Raw genomic sequence first — 26,547 nt, 5'->3', positions numbered from 1 at the left:
TACAAAGTAGCATACAGCTAACACTGCAGAAAAATATAAGAAGATGTTTTAAATTTTCTTTCAAGAGAAGAAAAACACAAATGTAGCTAGGGAAGACTTCCATGGCAACTTATAAATAAAAATCTTCAAGAAGTACATATAAACGACTGAAGATTAGTTTACTGTTCTTTAAGGGATATCAGGTGGAGTTTGCCAGACATCTGGAGGTGCTCACAAAACACTATTTACAAGAATGAAATAATTACTTTATTCTCAATACTTTTATGAAATAGAGACTGAAACAATGTGTAGGCATTCAGAAGAATTTAAAAACATTTCTTTGGCCATGGTTCATCTTCAGACCACTAAATATAACAAACAAATTGTGCAAGAGAGTATTAACTGTTGCTTTGTAACACTACAAAAGTGTAGTAAGTAGCAGATACTAGCCTGAAAAGTCACATGGATTTTTATCTTTCCTGTCCAGGTATCAAGACTATTCTAGCACAGTGTACATTTAGCAGCTGCTAGGTTAGGGGACATCTATTTAAAAAAATGTGTGCCCTGACCCAGTGTCTCTTATTTCATCTCCTGTATAGAAAATGGAAATTATAAGTCTTAGACGCTGTATATGTTTTAATGGAATAATCTTGTTGAGGAAGCACATCCAGCTGTTATTTAAAAATCTTAAACAGAAAGGAAATGAATGAAGAGATGAAAAATCACTGTCAAATGGAATTCAGAATAATTCCAAAATGAGAATGCTTTTCTAAATTACCTTATTGCAAGAAAAGACAAAAAAAAAAAAAACAACCTTCAAAATTAATACAGCGCTGCTTCTTCATCCTTCCTGCTCACACTCAATGATAGCCAGAAGGGAAATTAAGACTGTAAATCTGAAGGCATGACAGTACAATTGTTGGACATTTATATACTGTACTGAGTAGAAAGGACTTCTATTTAAAAAAAAAAGTTACCACCTCTAAAATTTAGCTGAAAGAATCAATGTGATTTAACAAGGTTTCATTATCATTGTTAACAGTCTTTTTTTCCCCCATGTTTCAACAGTGGAAATACCAAACATTCAATAAAAGTTGGCTTTTTCACATATTTTAAGTGCTATATCATCTAGTAGAATTATCTGTTTGTGAAGACATCTCTTAATTCTAAGGAACCTTTGCAAAAAATTCTAATTCCACTAAAAATGAAATTTCTATCTACATGTAGCAAACCTTTACATATTAAAAATAACTTAGTATGTTTGTCCCCTAACTTTCCTTCACATAAATGCTTTCAATACTTTCAGTTTTCCCTCATATGTCATCTTGTTGATTATTTTTCTCCTCAAACAGGCGATCCACACTCATTTTGGAAACTGAAATTCATAATGCAGCATTCTAGCTAGTATTTTGTTATTGTTATATACTGGAAACCAATTATTTCATATAACTTACCACACACCTGTACATACATCCCAAAATGAAATTTGAAGCAGTGCCCAGTAGGACTCATTCATCTTTACTGTGCGTAACACCACTATAGCCTCTTCTCTTCAGATACTACCTACATAGTTCTCAATCTTTTATTTGTATTGTAACTAGTTCTTCTTACTGTAATGTATTTCTTTTATTCTATTTTAAATAATCCTAGAGTGCTTTTGATGTTACAGAGCAAATTGTTATGAAGATTCTAAGTGTTTAAGAAGTTTCTCTATAGCTTACTATGATGGAAAAGAAACACAGGTTGAACAGTATTGTCTCTTGTTAAGCTATAGCACAAATCATATCTTCTCTCTGACTTTATGGGTATGATGACACTACAAAACATGCATTATCACTGAGGATAGATCCACAAAAAAGGGACATCAAGAGTTATGAACTACAGTTTTATGGTCAGAAGAATGACAACATGGCATTTCAGTAGCTGGAGATTGCTGGCTTTGGATCTAGAATAATTAAATACCTGTGCAAGAAGTTTTTGTTCTACTATTAGGTAAGTGATACCACATACACAGAAATAAAACTTATTACAGATGTTTAGAAAATTACCTTATGCAATGCCATCTCCCTTTGGAGCCCAGTGCACTTAGATAATAATGATAGTTCTTACCTGCTGCTTCATGAAAAGATCTTAGAAACACTTGATTCTGGTTTATTTATAGAGAATCACTAAAATGTCATTCTCAAAACATAAAAAGCAAACAAAAAAGCATTTGATGATGATGTCTAAATGTTTAGTTTTCAGTTTTATTTGATGTGTTCTCTTGTTTTGTTAATGCATATTCTGGTACAAGAACTGAGTCCTTTCGGAAGACTATAGACTGCAGTGATATTCCGTAGTGCTTCATGTTTCAAAGCTTATCTTGTTAGGATTTGATACATTATCATACATTGTACAGACATTAAAAAAATGGAACATACTGTACCAAAGTTCATTTTGTTTAGACTTTCTCCTGGAAACTCTGGCTTGAATCAAATGTTTCATGAGTTTTCTTGTATATTGGTATGATACTTAAAAAATATCCGATGTCCAGGATTCTTTTACAGACTAGTATTCTATCTCAAATACTTCAGTAGCACATTAGATAGGCCTTTGACTGGTTTTCTGAAAGATTACAAGCAAACAACTAACTTGCACTTGGCTCATTTAAGCATTTTTTCACCTTTTATAATTAAATATCTGTCTTGAACTTCATTATTATTTTTAGATCTGTATATATACGTGTACATATATATACAAACAATAAACTACTCTGAAGATAGAGTTTTTTGTTGCTACATTTTTTTGCTGTTGTAATCTGTACAAACAATATTCAAGCCATCTCAGATAAGCAAGTAAGCAGGTAGTAGAACCCGTGATTAGAAAAAATGCCTTCAAACTCCTTTACAGAACACTTTGCTGTCATCCCTGCAGTTTGTTGAGCTGAAACACCGAAGTTACCAGCTGATATTAGTAGAGAAAGGAGAAATTATTTTCAGGATATAATTTTAAAACAGATTTAAAAGAAACATATTTTCTTGAACTCTAGATGAGCAATATTTATCACTAGATCTTTCATTTCGTTAGCTGTAGAATGATGGAGATAAAAGTAGTTCAGCATCTTTAGTCCATTAAATTTCATGTTGCACATTATGATACTGTGAATGAAGATGCATTTTTCTGTCAGACTAAGGAAATAATTATTTTGTTCCTTATACCATCTACACAGAGAGAACCCATGATAAAAGTTCTCTTAGAGCTTACAGTTTTCCTGTTACTTTCACAGCCTTCTGGGCTAAGGGACACAAAGAAGTCTGGACTTCAGAGATCTCCAGATGAATTATTTGAGAAAAACAAATATTTAACAGAGAAATCTAAAGAAATCTCAACATTTCTTCACTTTTGATCTTTGTTTCCAAGCTCCAAATGTCTCAGCTGTAAGGAATACCCCAGAGAGAATAATCTAGCCTTTTTCTTCACTGTTAGAGAAGCATTAATGTCATTTAGCTCTAAATACCTTTAACACATATTTGGAGGTTAAAACAAAGAAAGGCTAACTAGCTGTTCTTTTCATATGTGTCATTAAGTGAGTAGGAAACCACAGTGACCCTAGAACTAGACTGAAGTCCCAAGCAGAGCAATCTTTGTTCCAATGCATCAAAAACAAGAGATGACAGGAGGAAAGAAGGAAAAGCTGTAAGCAACAGCGAGGCAAATAGCAGAAGCTATGGCAGTTGCATTTTTAGAAGTGAAATGCAGAAATACTTTCACCACGCCTATAAAATATTTTAAGGTTGTTAAAAATTCTCTTACATCACAAGAGTTGAAGCATAATCTTTACAGTTTATCAAGAAGAAAGTTGAGTAGTGACTGTTAAAGTTTAAGAACGGTAAGTAATGGATAAAGAATGGAAAGAAAAGAGCTCTTTATCAGCAAAAAATATTAAAAGAAGAAAAGATGAAAATTGAAGAGAGACAGATTCTATCTGAATGTAATGTTCTCATTTTAAAAGATTTTAACAGAGATTAATGGGAATGATTAACTTCTGTAACATTCTTAGGGAGATGGTTCATTTTTAATCCACCGATACCTTCAAATGAGATTGAATGCATTTTTTTAAAAGAAGTGCAGTAACCAAAAATGAATTATCTTTTAGTGAAACAAATTTTTTTTTGTTGACTGCAAATTGAGAGCTTGGGATACACAGCAGATGAGGCTTGATAATTTCATTGTTTCTTCTGAATTTAATATGTATAAATTATAATTATAGAAAGAAAACACTTTAGAGCTCATATGTCACATGTAAAAAAATGAGTAGGAAAATCAATGATTAAAATACTAAATGAAGAGTATAACTTCTTCAGAGGAGAGAGAACTAAACATGAATTCTGTTAAGAATCAGGACAATGCATTCTTGTCGTTTCAGCAACTCCAATTCTCACCTTGGCACGGTAACTATAATTTTTACACCAATTACTACGTGTACTCCTCTTATAGTCTAACCTGCCACCCGTTATTCTTCGGTGGAAGTATTTTTATCTCAAAATATTATGACATAACATCCTATGACATTCTTTTGGGTTTTACTGTACAAACAGCAGCTTAAATGTGGCCAAAAACTGAAGTTTGATTTTATGACATATGTTACTTTTTACTTTCAGTTTGCTATCACACAGGTAACAACCAGAATTGCCACTTAGATTTGTAATTATAACATCACTGAGTTGAATTCTTTCGCCTAGTTCATACAAAAATCACCATCTCTATTTATACAATACCTCAAATTCTTTTTTCCCATTCAGACATTCAATATCCCTAACTGCAGTCTCATTATTCAATGCTGTACTATTGCTTTGCTCCTAGTCAAAGACTGTCTTTTAAGATATCTGCCACATTTCATTTTTGCTCATCTCACCCCTGTGGCTGATCACATCACTTACATCTCCATATCTCTGTTCCCACTTTACTATGTTAAAACAAATTCTGTCTTTTGCACCTTATTGCTCTGCTTTGCTCTTTATACTGTCTCCCAAGAAAAACAGCTATTTCCTCCCTTCTTGGCTCTCCCAGTGGTGGTCACTTTCACTTCATGCTTTTCTGTTGGCTCTTCAAGCATCTCTGCATTTTCTTCTACACTGTTTTACGCATGGGAAAAACTTGTAAAGCTGTCTTAATTTTATCTTTCAATCCCCTCTTGAATACTACTTCAGCTGTAATGTCTACAGAGCCTTCCCATATGGCACTTATTAAGCAAGTAATAATCTGTGACATCTTTTCTGCTCATGCCACATCATTACATTATTATCTCATCTTAATCCAACTCTATCTTGTCTACTTTATCTTCCTCTGGTCTCCTGCCTGACACATAATGTGAGCTTTGCATAACAACAGTCAGCTCTGTTTTATTTAACACTTAGGTAGTGCTTTTAAGACAGACCTTTAGATACTGGATGTACTACTTGATCCTGTGCTCAAAATCAAAGGCAAAATAAATCCCACTGTCTTTCCAAAAAATCCACATGGGTTGTTCACATACTGGAGAACTGTAGTGTAGAACATTCGCCTTTTTTATTCTTTTTATCATGTTTAAGGCTTAATGGTACCAAAATGGGGCACAAATAGTTTTTATTAACATACAGTGCATCACAGAGCTCACATGTAATTTTTGCTATTCAAAAATAGAAGCTGTGGTTTTGTATTTGAAAGTTTTAGGTAGCTTTTTCATAAGCAAATAATGCTTTGTGGATTCAACTTACAACTCTGCTGTGTACTGTGGGATGTGATCAGGAATTTTGTTGAGTTTCTGATTGGAGCAGTCTACTGTGGTCCCTTCACAGCGACATTTCTCAGGGCAAGCCAAATCTGCAAAGCAGTCTCCACTTAATTTGGATCTGTAATCTTCAGTGCCTGTGAAAGAGTCAAGTCAAAATACAGATACTGAGTCAATAAAGAATAAGATTTTTTTCTTGTGAGAAGGTTGAAAAGATATCTGCAATGCAGGTAACGGGTGGGCAACTTGGGAAATGTATGATAAATTTTGTGATATTTAACAGACACAGGGGCTTCAAGAGAGGGTTAAATATAAGGGCTTAGATATGCTGGAAAAAGAAACTGTGACCAACTTCACATAACAGGATAACATTAACTTGAGCTTTTCACAGCTGTACTTTCTGCTGATTGTGTTGTCAGCCAATCTAGCATTGTTTATAGCTAATCACACAAATGCCACTGATTCTTTTAGAATTTATTTTATTTCTCTGTAGCAAGAATAAATAGATCCTGAATGCCACCATTTCTCTTTCTTGAGCTACAGATTTGTATTGTTGACAGGACTTCATTAACTTCTGTGATTTTTTGCTTTTTTTGCAGTCCCAACCCTCCATATCATCTTGAACACGTGAGATTGAAAGCCCTATCTTCAGCTTTAATTTTAAGAAAATGTGTGATCCTGACTTAAGCCTCAGCAGCATGCCATGCTGTAGAAAGCTGCGTGACGTTCCATGGTGCTTGACAGAACCATGTTTTACTCATACCTCACAACCACATGGTTAGATCAAGCACAACAGAAAATCTCGCTACATTATCAAAACTGCATCCATTAGGCCAAGGGTAACAGCGAGGGAAAAGAGGAAGGAGCAGGTATAAGTTATAGAAGCATTTGAAGTTTAATACTTGCTTACATGACATGGCATTCTTTTTCTGAATGTCCAGTGCCACAGTAACAGTATTACTGTCACAGATTAAATAATTCACAATAAAAAAAAAATAAATAAAAAAAAAGAAAGAAAGAAAAAACAAAAACAAAAAAAAGAACCATATAGAAAGTTTCCTCCACCATTTCCCAGAGTCAGTCAAAGAAAACGTCCTAAACATATCAGGAGAAAACATCCAGTAAGAAACTGAGGGTTGGAAGAAACAAAAAGAAGCTGAAAGGACCTGTGGGTTCTTCTTGGACAAAGGTGAAAAGACTGAGACTAGTAGAAGGTGCGTCAGGGCTGGGAGGTACATTGTGATTTAGCTCAGACACTGAACTTTACTTACAGCCAAAATGGTGAACTCCTGCAAAAGTAAAGATAGCCAAGAAGGAAAGAAAGACAGAGTAATCCCAATTAAGACAAAAACATGAACTAAGTTTATATGTTTCCAACTCAAATTTAATTCGATTAGAGGATGTTGCTAAGGAGTACCACCTTCAGCAGAGAGAAAGAATAATTCATTTTAAGTGGCATTAAAAAAATGAAGAAAGATTGAGGTTAATTAGAAATTTCATATAGAAATACAGTATCTCCCATGCACTGTTCTTCATTATTTTAAATGTGTTCATTAGAAACTGTTATGCTCCTTTGAACACATATACATGCTATGCCACTTAAAATACTTAATAAACCAAAGACATGGGAGAAACAGATACCTCATGAGAGGAAAAAAATCAGTCGTCATTTATTATTCCATCTGGCATTTGCAAATGTCTAAGTAACACATGATTTAGCTGCTTGGAATATTTCTATGAGCAAGTAGACAAACTATTTCTTTTCAAATTCCTGATTTAATACTTATTCAGCCTTTAGTTTTCCAGATTAATATATTCAAATTCAATTAAGAATTCTTAGCACCTGCAGAATAAGATCTCCCAGTGACATTTTAAAACAAATATAGAAATGATATTTGACTTTTAAAGAAATTTAAAGATTTTTACAGTATTTAAAGAAGCATAAATAAGTATTTTGAGCACTTTTTAATACTTGTTAGCAAAGTTACAAACACATTTTTTCCTCCTGTTTCCAGAATAAATCACTGTTAGTAGTTCAAAGTAAAAAAAACTAAAATGTTCAGGGACAAGATCTTCAACAATTAGAAGAATTTCATGCAGCATCTCCCTGATAACCTGATGGAAAGAGAAAGTACACAAGCTGTATTTCAAGAAGTACATCTGTAGCACTTTTTGACTGATTTTGTTCTTTCTCTTCTTTTTTGCAGGAAAAGCATTTTTAAAGGGTACATAAACAAACCTAAGCTGCATGTGTGGCCATAGTATAAACAAGCTGTGAAGACATTTGCTGGCAAGAAAACACTTCTAACTCAGAGACAAAAGTTGTGCTGGCAAAGTTGAGTAGAAGTCATTCTGTGGCAGGAATACAGCTGTTCTACTCATTAAGAAATGAAGTGGTAACTACAGGTTTGAGAAACTGAATCCCCCTCTGTTTTATGCTGCTTTAAAACACATTTTTGTGGCTGCCAATGCTGACAAATGACTCCTTATTTTGTATTTAAGTTTTCTTTTCTTAATATTGTAAACAACATTTAGCATGAGGGCATGAAGAACTCACATGGTTGCTGCAAGTTTAAGTAACGCATCACATAGCATTAGGAGAAAAGCTAGCATGCCAGCTTAAAAGATAAAGACCAATCAATAAATCAGTATTTCAGACACTGCAGAATGACAATACATCTGTAATACTTGAAAGAACAAGTGCACTGGTGTCATAATCAATTATTGTGGGTAATTTTCTGGATATTATGCTATGGCAGAAAACCCTGCTTGCATATAACTTACTTTAATTCATCAATAGATTCATTATTTTTTTGTTTATTTTGCCAAACAATTATTTGTCACCTGTTAGGAAAATAATGCAAGTGCATCATTGCTTTTTTCTATTAAGAAATCAGTGCACACACCTGACAAACAAGGTAAAATAAATATAGAAGCATATTTCAAAGAGCTAGGGCCATCATAAGTGAGTCTTCCCAGAAAATATCTTAGACTCACTGTAGCTGAAAGCAGTGTGTAAATTACTGTTTCAACCCAACTCGAAAGTCATGTTTTCTTTAAGGGAAAGCATTTCTGATTCATTGTATGTGTGTGACCACAGAATGCCTTTAATGAATGTCAGCTTTCTTTTCCAAGCATTCCACTGTGATTTGGCAAACACGAGGAGGGTGAGCAAGCAGTAGCTGAAGACAGTGTAAAGCATGAAAGCAAGGCAAGAAAACATTCGTTTGTAAAGTCTGTTTTAAGTTGTACTAGCTCTTTGACAGAAGTAGGTTTTCCTGTGTTTAAAAGCAGCTCAGAAGCTACATTTTAAAAACAGCAGTAGCAGAAAAGGAAAGGTAGATGGCAAACAAAGGCATCAATTGAAATATCAGCTAGCAGGTGCAGCCTTCTACATAATTTAAGTAAAGGTATTTTGGTAGGTTGTGTGTGCAAATTTGTGAGACAAAAACGTAAATGGAGCTGCATGCTAAGCTCTTATCCAGAAAACAGAGCTACTAGTAATCTACAAAGAAAACTATGTCTAGCTACAGGAATTCACTATTGTTAATAGACATGCATCAATTTCCTAAAAGCTATAACAAACTTTGCTTTTTGGGGGTAAAGGGGAGAGTATTTGCAGTTAGTCAATCTTACTGCAGAGCCAAACCTACCTGGAATGAAATACTGTTCTTTAGCTAAATAAAGAGAAAAAAAAAAAAAAAAATAGAAGATGCACCTGAATGTCAGCAAGCAAAGAATGAGTTTTATTAGAGTAAGTATGGACTAAAGTTAACTTAGTGAAAAAATGTGTATTCACAACAAGAAGTGATAAACAACACAGTGTGGATAGTCATAAATGTAAATCCAAAACATGGATAACAAGCAGTTCTCATCTGCTATTTGCACTTGAGACTGAATAAATTGTAGAATGTGAAATGCACCTGGAACAGCTGGATACCATATGACAAAAGTTAAGGATTTAGAGAAATGTAAGTAGGAAATGGAATAAGATTAGAAAAAGAAAACAGTAAATTTCAGTCTGAGGTAAGCTCCCTGTATAAAAGGAATATGTTGTATTTCCATATTTAGCTAGAAATTTTTAGATCTTTCATATACTCCAGAGCCTTGTGGAAATTCTACAAAATGATTTATGTCAGTGATACTTGTAGCAAATAACTTCAGCATTTCATTCTGAAGTATTATATATTGCATTTCTTTTGTTAGATTTAATGCTACTCAGAAAGAGTGCCAAGCATGTTAACTGTAGTAATGTTCCAATCGTCTATGACTTCCATGACTTCAGCTGAAGAACTAGAAAACATTCTGCAACATTTAAGAATTCTGTAAAGAGCCAGCTGCCTTCATTAGAACTTCCATAACCACTGTTTTTGCCAATAAAAGAAAAACAGCAGCTGAACTAAGAAAATTACCTGAGCAGCGGAATTTCTTGCTTTTGATCTGGCCGATCCTTTTGTTTGCCAGACGTCGGGGGCTGGTGCAGCGGGCACCACTGGTCTCAATGGGGTTTGTATGAAGATAATCCGCCAGCCACTTCAGATGGCAGTCACAGATAAATGGGTTCTGAGCCAAATGCCTTTCATGGAGAAAAAAAGATAATTTCACACATTATTTCCCTTTAGTCTCAGCAGTTTCTGATATTTTTAGTGCACTGTAGAATAAGAAGTCATGCTAAAGATAACCATAAATAAAAGCATACGTACAAGGTCTGAATTGCACGTAGAGGTGAAAAGGTGCCTTTTGCAATAGTCTGAAGCTTGTTGTCATACAAAGATAGGAGATTCAAGTTGTGCAGATCTTGGAAAGCATCAACTCTCAGGCAATTGATCTTGTTGGCATTTAATAATCTGTTTAATGGAAGACAATCATAAAATCAAAAGAATTTGTTCAGTGTTACTGCAACTTCAATGTTTTTCACATGTAAAACTTTGTATTCATTTTAAAATCACAACAATGTATGAACAAATACTAATTGACAGTTATATAAGGCAAGTTATATAGATAGTTATATATATTCAGCAAAGTGGAAAAACCTTACTTAGGTGCTCCGAAACTATTTCAAAATATCTGCACCCTTGTGTGAGTTTATTCAGCTAAAATCACATTCCTTGTGTGTGCTGGTAGAACTTATGCATGTGGTAATTTTCTGTGCAAAGAAACAAGCTTAAAAAATCAAATATCTACAAGGAAAACTAGTTCCTTTTGCCAAATAAACAAACAAACAAAAAGAAACTGAAAACTGTGTTCATTAGCTGGAAGAGATGTGCAGTGGCACATTTAATTTTATGTTACTAATCAGCATGCTGCCACATTAACAGAGTTGTAGTAAAAACTGGTTGGCATGGAACATGTCCAAATCTGTCTGGAACCTTCTTCCTCTCCTTCTACAAAGGGAACCTTTTCTTCCCTGTATTCCCCTGACTTCTAAAGCTAAAATAAACAAGCCAATCTAAACCAACTCCCTCATGCTTTCAAAACTAAAATGATTTTGTCATTCAACTAGTTGCATTTTTCTAAAGAAATATATGCATTTTTTCTCCTATTGATGGAATGGTGGATTTGAAAACCAATGCTTTGATAAACAATTTTACCACACAAGTAGAAATGTACTTAGATTGAAAAGTATTGTCTACGCAGAATGTATCAAATTATGGACATTTTCTTAATAGATAATTAACATAATTTTAGAATTTTCTCTTTTTTTCTTTAAAAATCTGAAATAAGTTTTCTTAAATAAATTCTTTTTAAAGGATATCAAAATCCCATTACAATACTAGTTAGTGACTAAAATCAAAATGTAGAACCCTAGATGGTGCTAGAACTTGAATTTCCTTTACCATGTTCAATGAGTTTTTAATAATAGCCATTTAGTCAATCACTAACTATGCAACTGAGACAGTAAATGGTTTCAGTTTAGTGGGAAGAAGCCACTTCGACAAGCAGTGATTCTGGGACAATATTTTCCAAAAGCACTACCACTGTTTCATGGCCTATTTCACAATTCTCTCTCATACAGTACAACTACTGCACAGTCTTTTCTGCTGGATCTTGACAATATTTGATAAACATATCACCATGACATTCCTCTGTACTCCTAATATTAAAACCAAATAGAAATGGTTTATAAGATTACACATGGGAGTTTCTGAACTGTTAAAAGAAACAGCAGCTGGAGTTCATGGAGTCAAAGAATTGCACATTAAAAAATCTCAGAAAATAATAAAAAACATCAGTGGAAGTCTGCAATTCTGTTATTACATGAGTATAACTACAAATGATACTGTAGAGTGTATCCACTACACTCTACCTCTAAATAAAAGTACTATGTTTCCTGTGCAACTTCATACACACTACTGAGTACTTCCAGCTCAGCACAGTATAGTGTATTATGGATTTTATCACCATAAATTCCATAAGATAACAGTTTCATTTTACTCACTTTAGGCTGAGACGTTAAGTGAGATATGATCACATTTGTGGATGAATGGCAAGCTGACCTACAACAGTCTTGACACCTCTGGCTTTAAGATAATTTGTTTTTATTAAAGTCTGATCTTACGTAGAGGATCTTCTGCCAGTTTTTCTCTAGGCATATATCTCATCAATTTTTCCCTTCTGGGTAACCCCAACATAGAGTAAATACTAAAAAATACTCACAGCAATTGCAGAGAAAACAGTCCTTCAAATAGGCCTTTTGGAAGTTCTGTAATTTTATTGCCATAGAGGACACTGTATCAGGAAATAAAAAAGCAAACAAAGCTGATATAATGGAAGTCATATACTATGTGATTCTGAATCTAAAAGTAAAATAATTTTTCAACTTTCCTGAAGGAAACTTAACAACAGTGACTTGATACTTGCTCCTCTGAGGTCGCATGATCATGCGTTTTCCCAACAGGTGCGTCACCCAAGAAACTTTCAAAAGAACCAGCATGGCACTGTGCATAGACTTGCCAAGGAAACTCTGTGAGTGAATTGTTCTTTTTAAGACCAACTAACTGGGGAATAAAAGAAATCTTTCAATGCCTGTAACTGTTTACCATGAGAATATTTATAAGAAAACCTACATTTCATAATGTCCAGCTATGATGCAATATTCTATTATAGCTGTAACATTCTGAAATTACCTTTATAGCTTTCAGCGTTGATTGAATCTATACTAAATTTCGCAAAAAATTCAGAATAACTTTACTATAGGAATATGAGAAATTAGCTTACATGTTTACATGTCAGATACCTACAGTGAATTGAGAGAACGTAAGCCCTGGAAAGCATCTGGAGCTGCTTCAGAGATCTGGTTATTGCTCAGGTCACTGTAATAAATAAAAGTTGATACAGTTTATCCAAGCTATTTTCAAAAAAGCAAAGACTAAAATAATTAGAATTAGGAGTGGAATGAGAGAAATTAGAATACTTGTGTGAGAGAATGCCAAAGAATTTGAAAATAAAACCACTGAAACAAAATGAATGGCTAAAAATAGATCTTTTAAGTGGTTAAAAAAATGAACACTAATAGAATTATTTTTCCTAAAATACAGTAAGTACCTTTTGTACAGAATTATATATGGTCCTGTAGCCAGATCAGACAGAACCTCAAGGATATTCCAAAATGAGAGTGACATATCCTCATGGTTTTTTTTCTTATGTTCGCTGTACTAACATGTTGCTTTTATGCAAAACCATAATAAATAATTTCAATAACTTTAACACTTTGTAAAAACAATTACTATTAGTCTGACAAAGAGATTATGTGGTCTTTGTAACCAGACTGCCATATCTGTTAATCTTCCAGCAGTCAAACTTCCTTATATACTCACACACTGACGGAAGGTCTTCTGTATGACACTGAACTGCTTTTTATTTACATATTTATATATACACATATATACAAGTGCAAATATATACACTGTGTATATATATGTGTGTGTATACATGTAATTTAAATCTAAAATACTGGGTACTTACATTCTTCGAAGTTTTTTATAGGGTGAGAAAGCTCCAGGAGGTATGACTTTGATTGAATTTTGTTCTAGCCGTCTGCAAAACAATATCATGAGCATAAAATAAAAAAACCAAGCCAAAAAAAACCTTAAAGCTATAACAAACTAGAAAAGACTGACTTCAACAAAAAAAAGTAGTCTGGTTTGGCTTTCCTTTCTAGTTCAATTTTTAACTTGACATACAAGGTCATTTAATTTCAGTATTCGTTAAAAAAGGGTAATCAGTTTTTGTCTGGTCTTTCATCCTACAGAGTGTAATGTTATGATTTAAAGACCAACCTTCTTCTTGTACATAAAGAAAATTTATTTCCAATGCACATAAGATATTTGTAAAATTTAAGCTGGAAGTGTCATTAAAATATTCAAATTTGAGTTAGTGTTAATTTTCTCCAAATTTATGATTCATATACAGCAATTATATAGAAAGTTTATTTAGAAAATTCTAAAGATTTCTGTCAGTTAATCGTTCAAATGTAAACCTTAATAAAGTAGAGAAGAATGTTCCTACAGAACAAATAACATATGTTGCTGCCTGCAATAAGGCAAATGCCATATTTTTAAACATAGACACGTGATTTTTTTAGATACAGAATATAAAACATTTTGTTTAAGTTGTAATATTAGAATTACATGGCTATACTTCTAATTTCTTTATACAACTTTTCATATCTAAAATTGTAGTTTATGTTACTGAATATATTTGCTTTAAATGATTGAAACTCTGAGTCAAACTTGCCATACTACAAATATGGCTGGTGGAAGCTGTGTTCCAAAAATTTTTGAACGTAGAGAGCTTTGCCCATACAAAATCTGCAGACCCATGATTCATTTACCAACAAGTCAAAATAGGTTCAGCAATAAAGACATCTAAAATAGAATTTACATCTCCACATGACACTCTATTTAATGCTTATGGCTGCACAAATGAATTATATCGTGTAGAGCTGAAAGAATGAAACTATGTATTCTAGAAAGTACAACGTTATATAAACATATATTATGCCTCTCTAATAAAATTAACATTTCTCTCTTTTACACAGATATCAACTACACACATGTAAGGATGGCACCAAAAATCTATTTCGCAGAATGACCCATAATGTGTAGAATTTAGTGCGCTATTTGAAAATATTCAGAAATCAATGTAGAATTTAAGGACAAAATTCCTTTTTTAATCTGGCTGCAGGAACATTACCCTATTCTACCCCTCCCTCCCACCCCCTCCCCCCTTTTATCCTAGTTTATTAACACTCCTCCTTCTCACTTTTGCTCCAATATATATAGAGATGAGTGAGGTTTTATTCAGATTGAGATATTCATACATGTAATACTCAAAATTTCTTAAATTTGTTCATGCTTTTCCTTAGCAGCATTTGTTCTCGACTGGCATATAAAGAAGCCAAGAAAAAGGAAAGCCTCAAAAAAAGAAAAAAAAAGAAATTTCCTGACACACAGAAAATCTCACTTCATCAGCACTGTTTTAGACAGAGGTCATTATTTTATAAAGTCCTTAAGTAGGAAAATGTTGCCACCTTGTTACAGTTTTCAGGTACATTTTAAACACTACAGGGAATCCCACGGTACGAGACTGTTAACTTTTTCCATAAACAGGATATTCTTTCACACGCTTTCCTCGCCTTGGCTGAGCCTTTTGGATCTATGAAGCACATTTTGCATCAGACCAACAGTACTGACGAGGCTGGAAGGGGACAAGGTCACTCTTTCCCAGTACCCTTGAGTAGACATAGAAAGCAAACATCTGAATAAGTAAAAATTGCTTGAGTTAAAGGTCAATTCAAACTCAGCCAAAGCCAAGTGTTTTCTATTCTTATGCTTCATTTTTTGGCTGAGTTTCCTCAGAAAACAGAGCTTATGCATGCCTTTCATCTAGACCATTTTCTGCTCACAAGGCTAGGTCAAAGAGAGGTAAAAGCTTCAGATAATAAATGTATAAATCCTTCCTTAAATTAGTAGTGGGAGGGAGCTGAGAAACCAAAGTAACCCAGCCATGAAGGGAAGGGCAGCTATCCATCCATTCCTCTTACACACACTATTTGGCAGCCACTGACTGCACAAAAGCTGGGGCATGAACAGCAGACGTTTGTCAGGTGTGCAGCCTGGAAAAGCTGCCAAAGAATCACAGCACGGGGAAATGTGTAGGGTAGGCAACCTATACATTGGGTGATGGAAAAGAGACGGTAAAAAGGGAGAGAATTTGTTCATATTACGGAGGATGACTGGAAGTGGTGGTGAGAGAGACAATGGAGAAAAGAATGCCCTTGTATAGGAGAATCATACTGCAATAGCAGTCTTCCCATACCAATCTGTCTGGTATGGGAACATACACAGGCCTCCTGTAAATGCTGTTTATTAGCTCATGATGAAGAGACTTATGAGCTACTGCTGGAGGACTCCTGTCCGCTTGCACCTATCCTTAAACATAAAATGCTTTTATTTAACTAGACATGATATGGCATGAAACTCATGAAAATAGAAAGATAAAGTCCAGTGTTACAAAAAGTATTTTCCAATTTACTCTTTTAATTTACCAATATATTCGTTCTATAAACTTGCAGGATACATGAAAGCCATTTGTTACGACAAGATGGAATAGCAGACTACAGCTGTTCAATTGGTCCACAAATTGTGTCCCAAACCAGTCCTACTACAGTACATTTCTGCAAGCCAACTTTCTAGTAGTTCTAATTAAGAGAACTACCAATTCACTGGTGTATGTGTAAAATGAACTTCATGTCAACCTTACCTAAGATTTCCCTTCAGTGAAAAAGCTACAGTCTAACAGACAGACTGCATAGTACTAGGATAAATTTACAAGCTCTTCTGGATAAAGGATTTGTTATAGTAGGATCATCTAAGTATGTCTTTTATTAACTCATGCCAAAGTATATGCAATAAAAGACATCACATTTTAGAAAATGAGATTAGTATAAGAAAGAAAAAATAGGATTATCTAAATACAGAAGAATCTTTTATACCCTGCTTTGTCTGTAAAGAGAGTAAATCAAATTCACATTTTCAAGCTTTGTTATCCTCTAATCTGCTTTATCTTTGTAGAATCAGCTGAATTTCACAGAGTGCAAATTTGCATCCACCATTCCAGAGGAAAATCTAATTAGCTATATTCTAGGGTCACAAAGCAGAGATAAAATAATATCAAAAGGAGATTTGCATTCTACTGATAAAACTCATAGTAATTAAAAACTCCCCTTAATTCCTCATATTAAATCAAAAATTTTAATTCTGGAATATAATGGGATGTAGTTATATATTACTGAAAAAAATAGCTATTAAGTGCTCACAAACGACATGGTCAGAAGTACCATTATTAGAGAAGAACAAAAAGCTAATATCTGTATTTTTCCATGGAACTTGTATTAAATTTTGTGCATAATATCTCCTTTCAAAGTCATTCCTGAAGTCATTCTTTTTTTTCTCTTTTTTTTTAATAAATGATCATCTATGTATCACAAACAGTACCTTGGTGGTTTCTTTTTCAAAGGCCACAGTCAATTTTAGTAGCATATTAAAGAAGATAAGATAATGGAGGAAGACAGTTAAGTACATGCTTCATCAAAGCATGCACTGCCTCATGTATAAAAAGTACTCTACTCTGCCCATAGCCACACAAAATGCTAATTAATGCTCTTAGTATTAAGTCTCTTGCTCCTTTTATTGCTTCACTTCAAAGAAATCCTACATCAATACGTGTTTTAGTGTCTTTTAACACTGCCAAACTAGCTGAAACCATTGAAACCTTTGTTGAAGGCTATTCCCTAACCTCCCTTATTTACAAAAAGTACTGTGAATGTTTCTTTTTCTAAGTCTTTCCCATGGCTCATCCCTGCAGGTACTGTAATATACAACCACCTACTATTTTAAGAAGCAAAGGTGCTTCTGCAGTTCAAACCCAATCAAATCAAATCAAATCAGGTCCCCAGCAAGTAGACAGATCCTTTCCACCTGGTCCCTAGAGCCTTATGACATGTAAATCCTTTGACGGTTTCCAAGAGGATGCTGTCCTCTGCTAGGAGCCCATATCACACCATTATTGATAACTACTTCTGCACTTAGGGAGACAGACAACATGCTTATTTATACGGACGCTTTCAAACCATCTTATTTTCCCACTGGAAGAAGTCATTTCTATGAAAGACTTCTGCTCATGGAAAGAAGATGGGCTGGGAATGAAGAATACCCAGTTCCCTTCAAAATTATTAAGCCTGCTCAGTAGGGAAAGGCACAATAATTATGCTGCACAGAGATATGCTGCATCCAAATACATTAAGCAGTGCTGACAATGGGTTATCAATAAATGTTAAAAAAAAGTATTCAATAATAATGAAATAACTTACTTTAGAAAACATGAATTTGAATATGGAGCAGCAGATTAACCATGTATTTTACTATGAAATAATAAGGACATAAACTCTTGATTAAGTAAATTTGTTCAAGTTAGTAGTTATAGCTTTCAGTGATCTCAACTCTTAATTGCAACACCTTAATTTCAGCATCTACGAAAAGCTTGCAAGAAACTTGTCAAGAAAGTCCAAAACAATTTTTACTACAGAGAAGGAAGTGTAAACTGTGCAATGAGTCTGATGTATCGCACAGATGCTGATTATACATGGTAATAAAATTGACAGCTCTTCTTTGCATTTTCCCCATCTGCTTTTAAAGTAAATGGCAAAAACAGCTGTCAGAAAACAGAAAATTTCAGTGATGTGATTCAGTGCAGCTTCTGAATCTGAAGAGCTGCAGTAAACAGCCAGCACATCTCTCACCATACTTAACATCTGCCAGATTTGTGAGGACCTTTTTTGTTTGTTTGTTTTGTTTGTTTTTCAAATAAGGAAGAAGTATTGGTCTCCCTTTTCTATAAGAATCTTGAGACTATTAGACAAAGTACTTCTTCCCCCCTTCTTTCTCAACAACTGCACCTTCAGAGTGCTTGTATCCAGTAAATGCCTCTTCTAACTATAGCAGCAAAAGAATTCTGTTGAAATCTGTGATATCATCCATATCTAGCACAATAAAAGATGTCTTTGGAATGACTATATTACGTGCATTTCAGAATTTCAGTCTCTAATTCTGTGAATTAATAAATCTCGTTGACGTTTTCTTAAATATTTGCATATAAAAAATTACTGTCAATGTTGTCCTAAAGCTTGCCAAAATGCTAACATCCAGACTAATAGTTCTATCAAATATTCCCTCAGGGAATTGACTGTAAATGACAGATGTCTCTGTACTCTGCGTTAAAACAAAAAAGTAACAATGATTGCTATACTAAAGCTATTAAATAATTCTTTACATTTAAAAGCAACTCCCAAACCTTCATTTGCTAACTTTTTCATCACAGAAAAGGCAACTCATGGTCTGAACCTTGTAGCACAATTAACAATGGTAGGCTTTGCATTCTTTAATTGTTACAGATTCAGGTTGTAGGCAAAATGGACTTCTTCAAGAATTATTTGCTTAGTACTTTGGCATCTGTCCGAGTGTGCCTCTGGTGCAATTAGCCCAAGTCACCTAGAATCAATTTAAAGTCTTTCTAATTAGGCCATTTTTGATGAGAGCAAGTTGCACCAGAAAAATCACATGAGCTCTTCAGAACAATGGTTAAGTTCACAAAAACAAATGTAATCCTACACTCTTCACTCAACATGAGTGATAACATCTTAACCTGTTCTCACTGAGCAGAAATACTGGCAGGGGAATCCTCATTACTGGGTAACACTACCATAAATGTGCACCTTTAATTTATCATAAAGTTTAAATAAAGTATTTTCACTAGGAATACTTTCCACAGATTTTTGTTGCTTACTGGACCTTGCATTTAGCAACAGTTCATTGAGGGTGAGATACAACACAGTAAAAAGTTCATTAGACTTGATCTTGAAAGTCTTTTCCAACCTTTACAGTAACTTCAGTAACTTTACATATATTATTGCTGAGGAAAAGCCATACGTAAAAACGAGTAACAATACCTCTGGAATGTGGCACAGCTCTCAGAGATCTATGAGGGTTTTTCTGGAATAGCTAGATGGGCCTTCTGCAGCATCCCTTTATACTGCATAAATTATTCATTCATTCTATGCCTGAGTTTGTTGTTTTTCTTTCTCTTGGCAGAGTACAGAGGATATCTAAAGGTACCTCAGGACCCACCAGAAGCACAAAACCATTAGAGTTGGAACAATGTGGTTCATTCTGACCAGTACCTACTCCCAGTATTTCTGGAAACCAGGATTGCCCCTGTATTTTGGCAAAAAGCAAAGTGCCTAAAGGCAATAAGGGGTTCTTCCTTTCTACTCCCAGGAATAACACCCTGCAACAGCACCAGTTCCCTTTTAGGGTGCCATATAAATTCAAGATTAAATTTAAGATTGAATTCTAACCTGCGCTCAGTGTGCTATGCGTGGCCCCTGCACGTGGCTTTAGGGATGCTGTATGCTCACAAATCCTAAGCAGAGCAGCTGAGGAAATAGGGATTATTCAATCTGGAGAAGAGAAGGCTTGAGGGAGAAATTACTGCTCTCTATATCTGCCTGAAAGGAGGCTGTAGCAAGGTGGGAGTAAGACTCTTCTCACAGGTAAGAATGAGAGGCTATGGACTCAAATTGCTTCAGGGAAGGTTCAGGCTGGATATCAGGAGAAACTTCTCCTCAGAAAGAGTGGTGAAGCATTAGAACAGACTGCATAGGGAGGTGGTGGAATCACCATCCCTGGAGGTGTTCAAGAATGTGTAGATGTGTCAGTGTGGGACATGTTTTAGTGGACATGAGATTGATGGGTTGGCACTTGGTCTTTTCCAACCATAATGATTATATAATACTTATAAAGTTTCACACCTATAAATGTCCTCCTTATTCTTTAAAATAACATTTCCTGCCCATTTGTACTGTTCTCTGTTTCTGCATCCTCCAAGATAGGGCATAATGATATGAAGAAAGTCAAAGATCTGAATAATGACATCATACAATACATACTAATATAGAGCAGATAAAATATTCTACCTACTGTATCTACCATCTAAAATAAGAAATTTTTTTAAAAAGTATAAAGCTACATGATTTACCCATAATTTTCAGATTAGGAAGATATTTGAGTAAGATCAGGACAAATCATTTCTATTGTGTGCTAAGTGAGCAGGATTGGCTGTCAATCTAGCAAAACAATCTATTTTTTTCATAGTCAAAATACCTTAGGTTTTCCCTGAGGAATATTAAGGTATTGATCCCAAACACTAAGTTAATCCAGTTAAATCTGTGTTGGCCAATCAAATGAACATTAAGGTAAAGAAGGCAAGTACCTCAGCAGATTCCTATACTCACTTTTAACTTGTTTCACATTTGTTCAATACTTTGCCTTTCAGAGAATGCATCTTCTGTTACTCACATGCAATTACTGTGCATTTATATGCATATGTCACATGAAAGATGCTACAATTTCAGCAAATTTCTTCATTTTTTATAAAGCAAACACTGTTTGCTTTATAAATGTTCTAGTTTCAACTAGAAAGCACAAACAAATGCAGACACTGAAAAACAATCTCGGACGTAACTTCTCATAACTACTTGCATCTTAAGCCTTCTGAAGATGCCGGGTTTGGTCTCATTTTTGTCAGGTTACTGTAAATAGCTGAATCATACTTTTAGCTGCTAAAAACAGAGAAAATTGCTTTATCTTCAGTGCTTCAGAGTTTTTCTCCTATGTGATTTTTGAACTTTTTCAGTAAAAAGTTCCTAAGGCCTTTCCAAGTGTCTTTTCTCTATAAAAGGGCATCCTCAGAAGTATCTTTGCATCTCAGTATAAGAGCTTCCTTCGTCAATATATATTTATTGAAAATTGTACTTTCCCCTTTTAGCTAAGGATGGATTTTAAAAAACAACAGAAATGGTGAACATGTATACATCCAAACTTAGCTTGGAAAATATACATAAATACAGCCTGTAGTTCTCAAATAAAATTCTGAATGTACATAAAGAATTTCCCCAGCAGGTCCAGGGTAACCAAGTCATTCTTTTCCCTATCTTCGTTATACCTGCCAACTGCATTTCTGCCAGTCCCCATTTCCAAAAGCTTTCCTTTCCTCTCCTCTCCTTCTTTTTTGCCTTTTGTTCTCTTTCTCCTTTAATGTAATTTGAGTGCTTCTGTGAGAACCAATCTTAGGAGCTGTTAATTCTGCTTAATATCACAGGGCTCGCAAAAAGTAGTTGAGTACTTGATGTACTACACAACATTTAATCAACAGGTATTTGAATAAAAATGTATACGAGAATAAGAGAGAGGAAAATAGAAACATGAAGACAAATGGTAGAAACCAGGAAGATAAGACAGAGGGGAAAATTAGAAGAACATCAAAGGAAATGTAAATAAAGTTTTCATGAAACAACCATAACATTTCTGGTTTTGGCATTCAAATATTAAAAAGCTCCACTCACAAGAAAAAGCAGCTTTATCTTGAAAACCATAGTAACAAAGAACTCTGTAACTTTTCACTATGCTAAGTTACAAAGGTGAAGTACTAAAATTCCCGACTTCTATATGATTTTTCACTTAATTTATTGCATATTTTGTATATTGATATAGTGTCTTTTCTGCCCCTTCCAAAGATTAAAACTATTTCCACAGCTGTTGCACACCTAACAGTGCCAGTCCCATAGATGCCCTCTCTTTTAAGCAAGCTTTCCTCATACCCAAATCACCAGTGTAGTAGCTGCTATTTTTCTATTAAAAAAGCAAAATCAATTAAGTCCTTCCTTTGATCACTTAAGTGATGTTAATGTTAACAAAATTGAACAAAATCAACTTATTTACATGTCTGATTGCTTAAATAATCATGAATACAAAGCAGAGGTCATCAAAGTAGGTCATTTTTTTCCTTCCCAGTAAAATCACCACCCTCACAAGCACTTATTGCAAATGTATTTATTTTCTTTTCCTCATAGTACTACAGAGAGGAAAGAGATTTTAGAACCATTTTGGCTGCTAGTTCAAGACATAGAGAAAATCAGACAAAAATAAAAAGAGCATTTTCGCAAGGTAGCCTAGTTCATTAATGGCTTTTTGGCCTCTCCTTTTGAAATAAAAGCCATTCTCAAGCCATTCTGATAAAAAGCACCAGTTCGTTTAATAAAATCGCTGCTGGGTTTCTGACAGTCTGTTTGAACATGTGCCAAAAAGTCTCAGTTTGAAGGAATCCAGAATTATTTCTGCAGACTGAAGAATTTGCACATGGAAGGTGAATTCTAAAATGCAACCAAGTGATAAGAGATTAATGGTGCTGAGAAACTGAAATGTGGAAGAAATGCCTGCACAGAGGTTGATAAATGCTATCACTGTTAGAAAGACAATACTTTCTCAAACCAATTAAAGTAATAGCTTTGTACCTTAAGAATGACCCAGAATGTCTTTAATATATAAGCTTCATGACAAAGGAGGAAGGTGCTAAGTACATTAGTCCACTGGACTTTAGTTGAGCTCACAGACCAAATGACAGTGAAAGAGCATCCCATACAAATCTCTGGAAAAAGGTGGTGGAAAAAGGAAGTGGTTTAAACAATAAATCTAAACCAAGTCATATTATGACTTCTTATATTGGAGAGAAACTCTTTACCAGGGAGTGTAGTGATAGGACAAAGGAAAATGGCTTTACACTGAAAGAAGCTAGATTTAGATTAGACAAAAGGAAAAATTATTTACTATGAATACGATGGGGCACTAGAAAAGTTTGCCAAGAGAATCTGTGGTTGCCCCATCCCTGGTCAAGTTTGATGGAGCCTTTGGCAATCTGATCTAGTGGGAGGTGTCCCTGCCATGACACAAGGAGCTGGTCCTTTCCAACTCAAACCATTCCAGGATTCTATGATGTTTCTAATGGATACTGCGTCATGATTTGCGTAACACCATGGGAAAAGGCTTAAGAGAGACATACTCAATAACAAAAACTTGAAGGTTAGTAATACTAGTAATATCTAATACTTGCAAGTGAATAGCTACTATCTCATGTTGTTGTTTTTTTTTAATTGAAAAAATGTTTACATATTAAAAACCAAAAGTTTGAAGGCTATTAATATATAATATGCATTGGCAATGTTTTTAGTTTCATAATGCTAACAAATACAGGTAGTAAAATAATAAAGCATGGGAAATATTCCCAAATTGTTTCCTGCAGGTCACTCATGAACTGAAACCTTTAAAGATGGCCTAGAGAGGTTACTTGCTATTTCTGTACTTTCTCTAGAATTAATACATGCACTACAACTGGAGGAGTCTTGGTTCTCAAGTCACCTTACTTTAGTTATAATATACAAATGTGAAATGTTTCTTAAGTAGTATAATATTGATTAGATTTACCCTGAAAAGCTTAGGTATTCTTATTTTTAGCAGTGAGTTTCTTTAGATAATAAATAGAAGAATTAATTTTGCAGAATAGATGTAGCTGGTACAAACAGAATAGTACTGAGCCAATAAAGATTAAAAGTTACATTCACTGAGATACTGAATTCTTAATTTTCCTCTGAAGTTTATCACACCAAAAGGGAGAAAAATGGGACCATCAGAGGTATATTCTCCTTCCATTCTCCCTGGCAGCTACTTGGAGATAAGCAGTCCTGCTCCTGACAGCATCTTCCCAAGGGGCACTGGCAGGGAATGCACTGCCTGCTAACTGACTTCACACAATGAGAACTGTCACTATTAGCTCACTGATTTTTGTAAAAACTGAGAATCCAGACAGAACAATACAAAACACTCCCCAGCACCAATGGGTGAAGCCAAGTACATGAGTCTGAAACAGTGTTTTGGCAACCAGCTTTGCCTCCTTCTGCTGCTACCGTCATAGAATACTTGCTCATTCGTAAACCACTTAACTCCCACTGTAAACTCCTTTTCCTCAGCAGTTTAGGCTGTTACACTAAGCTCAGAGACAGAAATCATGCAGAGCGGAGCAAGCTGCTGTCTCACATGGTCTCTTTGTACATGCTACAGAGGCAGTAGCCATCAGCAAAGCAGATAATCATAGAATCATAGAATCACCAAGGTTGGAAAAGACCTAAAAGATCACCCAGTCCAACCGTTCACCTATTCCCAATAGCTCCCACTAAACCATGTCCCTCAACACAACACCCAGCCTTTCCTTGAACACCCCCAGGCTCGGTGACTCCACCACCTCCCTGGGCAGTCCATTCCAGTGCCTGACCACCCTTTCTGAAAAGTAATACTTCCTCATGTCCAGCCTGAATCTCCCCTGCCGTAGCTTGAAGCCATTCCCCCTGGTCCTATCACTAATGACACGAGAGAAGAGGCTGACCCCCAGCTCACTACAACCTCCCTTCAGGAAGTTATAGCGAGCAATGAGGTCTCCCCTGAGCCTCCTCTTCTCCAGGCTGAACATTCCCAGCTCCTTCAGCCTCTCCTCATATGGCCTGTGTTCCAGACCCCTCACCAGCTTTGTTGCCCTCCTTTGAACACGTTCCAGGGCCTCAATATCTTTCTTGCAGTGAGGGGCCCAAAACTGGACACAGTACTCGAGGTGCAGCCTCACCAGTGCTGAATACAAGGGAACAATCACCTCTCTGCTCCTGCTTGCAACACTGTTTCTGATGCAAGCCAGGATGCCATTGGCCTTCTTGGCCACCTGGGCACACTGTCGGCTCATATTCAGCCGAGCATCAATCAATACCCCCAGGTCCATTTCCTCTACGCAGTCCTCCAGCCACACCGCCCCAAGCCTGTAGCGTTGCCTGGGGTTGTTGTGGCCGAAGTGCAGGACCCGGCATTTGGCCTTGTTGAAACTCATCCCATTGGCTTCAGCCCAGCTCTCCAGCCTGTCCAGGTTCCTCTGTAGGGCCTCGCTACCCCCAGGCAGATCCACACTTCCAGCCAATTTGGTGTCATCTGCAAACTTACTGAGGGTGCACTCGATGCCCTCATCGAGGTCATCAATAAAGATATTGAAGAGGACAGGCCCCAGCACCGACCCCTGGGGAACACCACTCACAACTGGTCGCCAGCTGGATTTGACTCCATTTACCACCACTCTCTGTGCCCGGCCCTCCAACCAGCTCCTTACCCAGCCAAGAGTGTATCCATCCAAGCCTCTGGCTGCCAGCTTCTGCAGGAGAATGCTGTGGGAGACAGTGTCAAAGGCTTTGCTGAAGTCTAGGTAGACCACATCAACAGCCTTTCCCTCATCCACCAGATGGGTCACTAGATCATAGAAGGAGATCAGGTTGGTCAAGCAGGACCTGCCCTTCATGAACCCATGCTGGCTAGGCCTGATCCCCCAGTCACCCTGCACATGCCGCATGATCTCCCTCAAGACGATCTGCTCCATAACCTTCCCTGGCACCGAGGTCAGGCTAACAGGCCTGTAGTTCCCCGGATCCTCCTTACGACCTTTCTTATAAATGGGAGTCACATTGGCAAGCCTCCAGTCATCTGGGACTGGATAACACTCCATGTCTTAAAATTTTATCCCAAAACAGTTGTCCATTAGAATGATCAAGACAACACAAAGTCATGGCATCAGAATTATGCTCATCAGTATGAGGTATTAAACACAAAGCCTTTCCTCTTACTTTTCTTCAGAGAGATGACACACAGTTTTGATACGCAAAATTACACTCAATCCAAACTGCAAATATTCAGTACTTAAGTTATTCAATATTCCATCTAGAGCATGTTTGGCATACTATATGAGTTTATATAATTTATCAATTCTCTGAAAAAACAAAAAGATGTAAAATGTGTTTGTGGGCCATCATGTTGGCTGAAGCATGACGTGAAATGCTGGTA

At 35.7% G+C, this 26,547-nt stretch overlaps 1 protein-coding gene across 3 annotated transcripts in view; it reads right to left on the bottom strand.

Moving 5' to 3' along the window:
• SLIT2 (slit guidance ligand 2) overlaps window positions 1-26,547 on the bottom strand; it is a 243,902-nt gene that overhangs the window by 51,394 nt on the left and 165,961 nt on the right. For all 3 annotated transcript variants that reach the window (XM_042811974.1, XM_042811975.1, XM_042811976.1), the window contains exons 10-15: window positions 13,694-13,765; window positions 12,970-13,041; window positions 12,386-12,457; window positions 10,432-10,575; window positions 10,141-10,304; window positions 5,715-5,865 (exon numbers count right to left, since the gene is read on the bottom strand). In XM_042811974.1, coding sequence (XP_042667908.1) covers window positions 5,715-5,865; window positions 10,141-10,304; window positions 10,432-10,575; window positions 12,386-12,457; window positions 12,970-13,041; window positions 13,694-13,765 — 675 coding nt within the window. The remainder of the gene's footprint in view (window positions 1-5,714; window positions 5,866-10,140; window positions 10,305-10,431; window positions 10,576-12,385; window positions 12,458-12,969; window positions 13,042-13,693; window positions 13,766-26,547) is intronic.

Source organism: Centrocercus urophasianus, unplaced genomic scaffold (genome assembly GCF_019232065.1).
Source record: "Centrocercus urophasianus isolate 14NV4802_14NV808 unplaced genomic scaffold, USGS_Curo_1.0 seq_13, whole genome shotgun sequence".
Classification (NCBI taxonomy): domain Eukaryota; kingdom Metazoa; phylum Chordata; class Aves; order Galliformes; family Phasianidae; genus Centrocercus; species Centrocercus urophasianus.
Note: the sequence above shows the minus strand (reverse complement) of the source record. Positions and strands in the feature narration are given on the sequence as shown.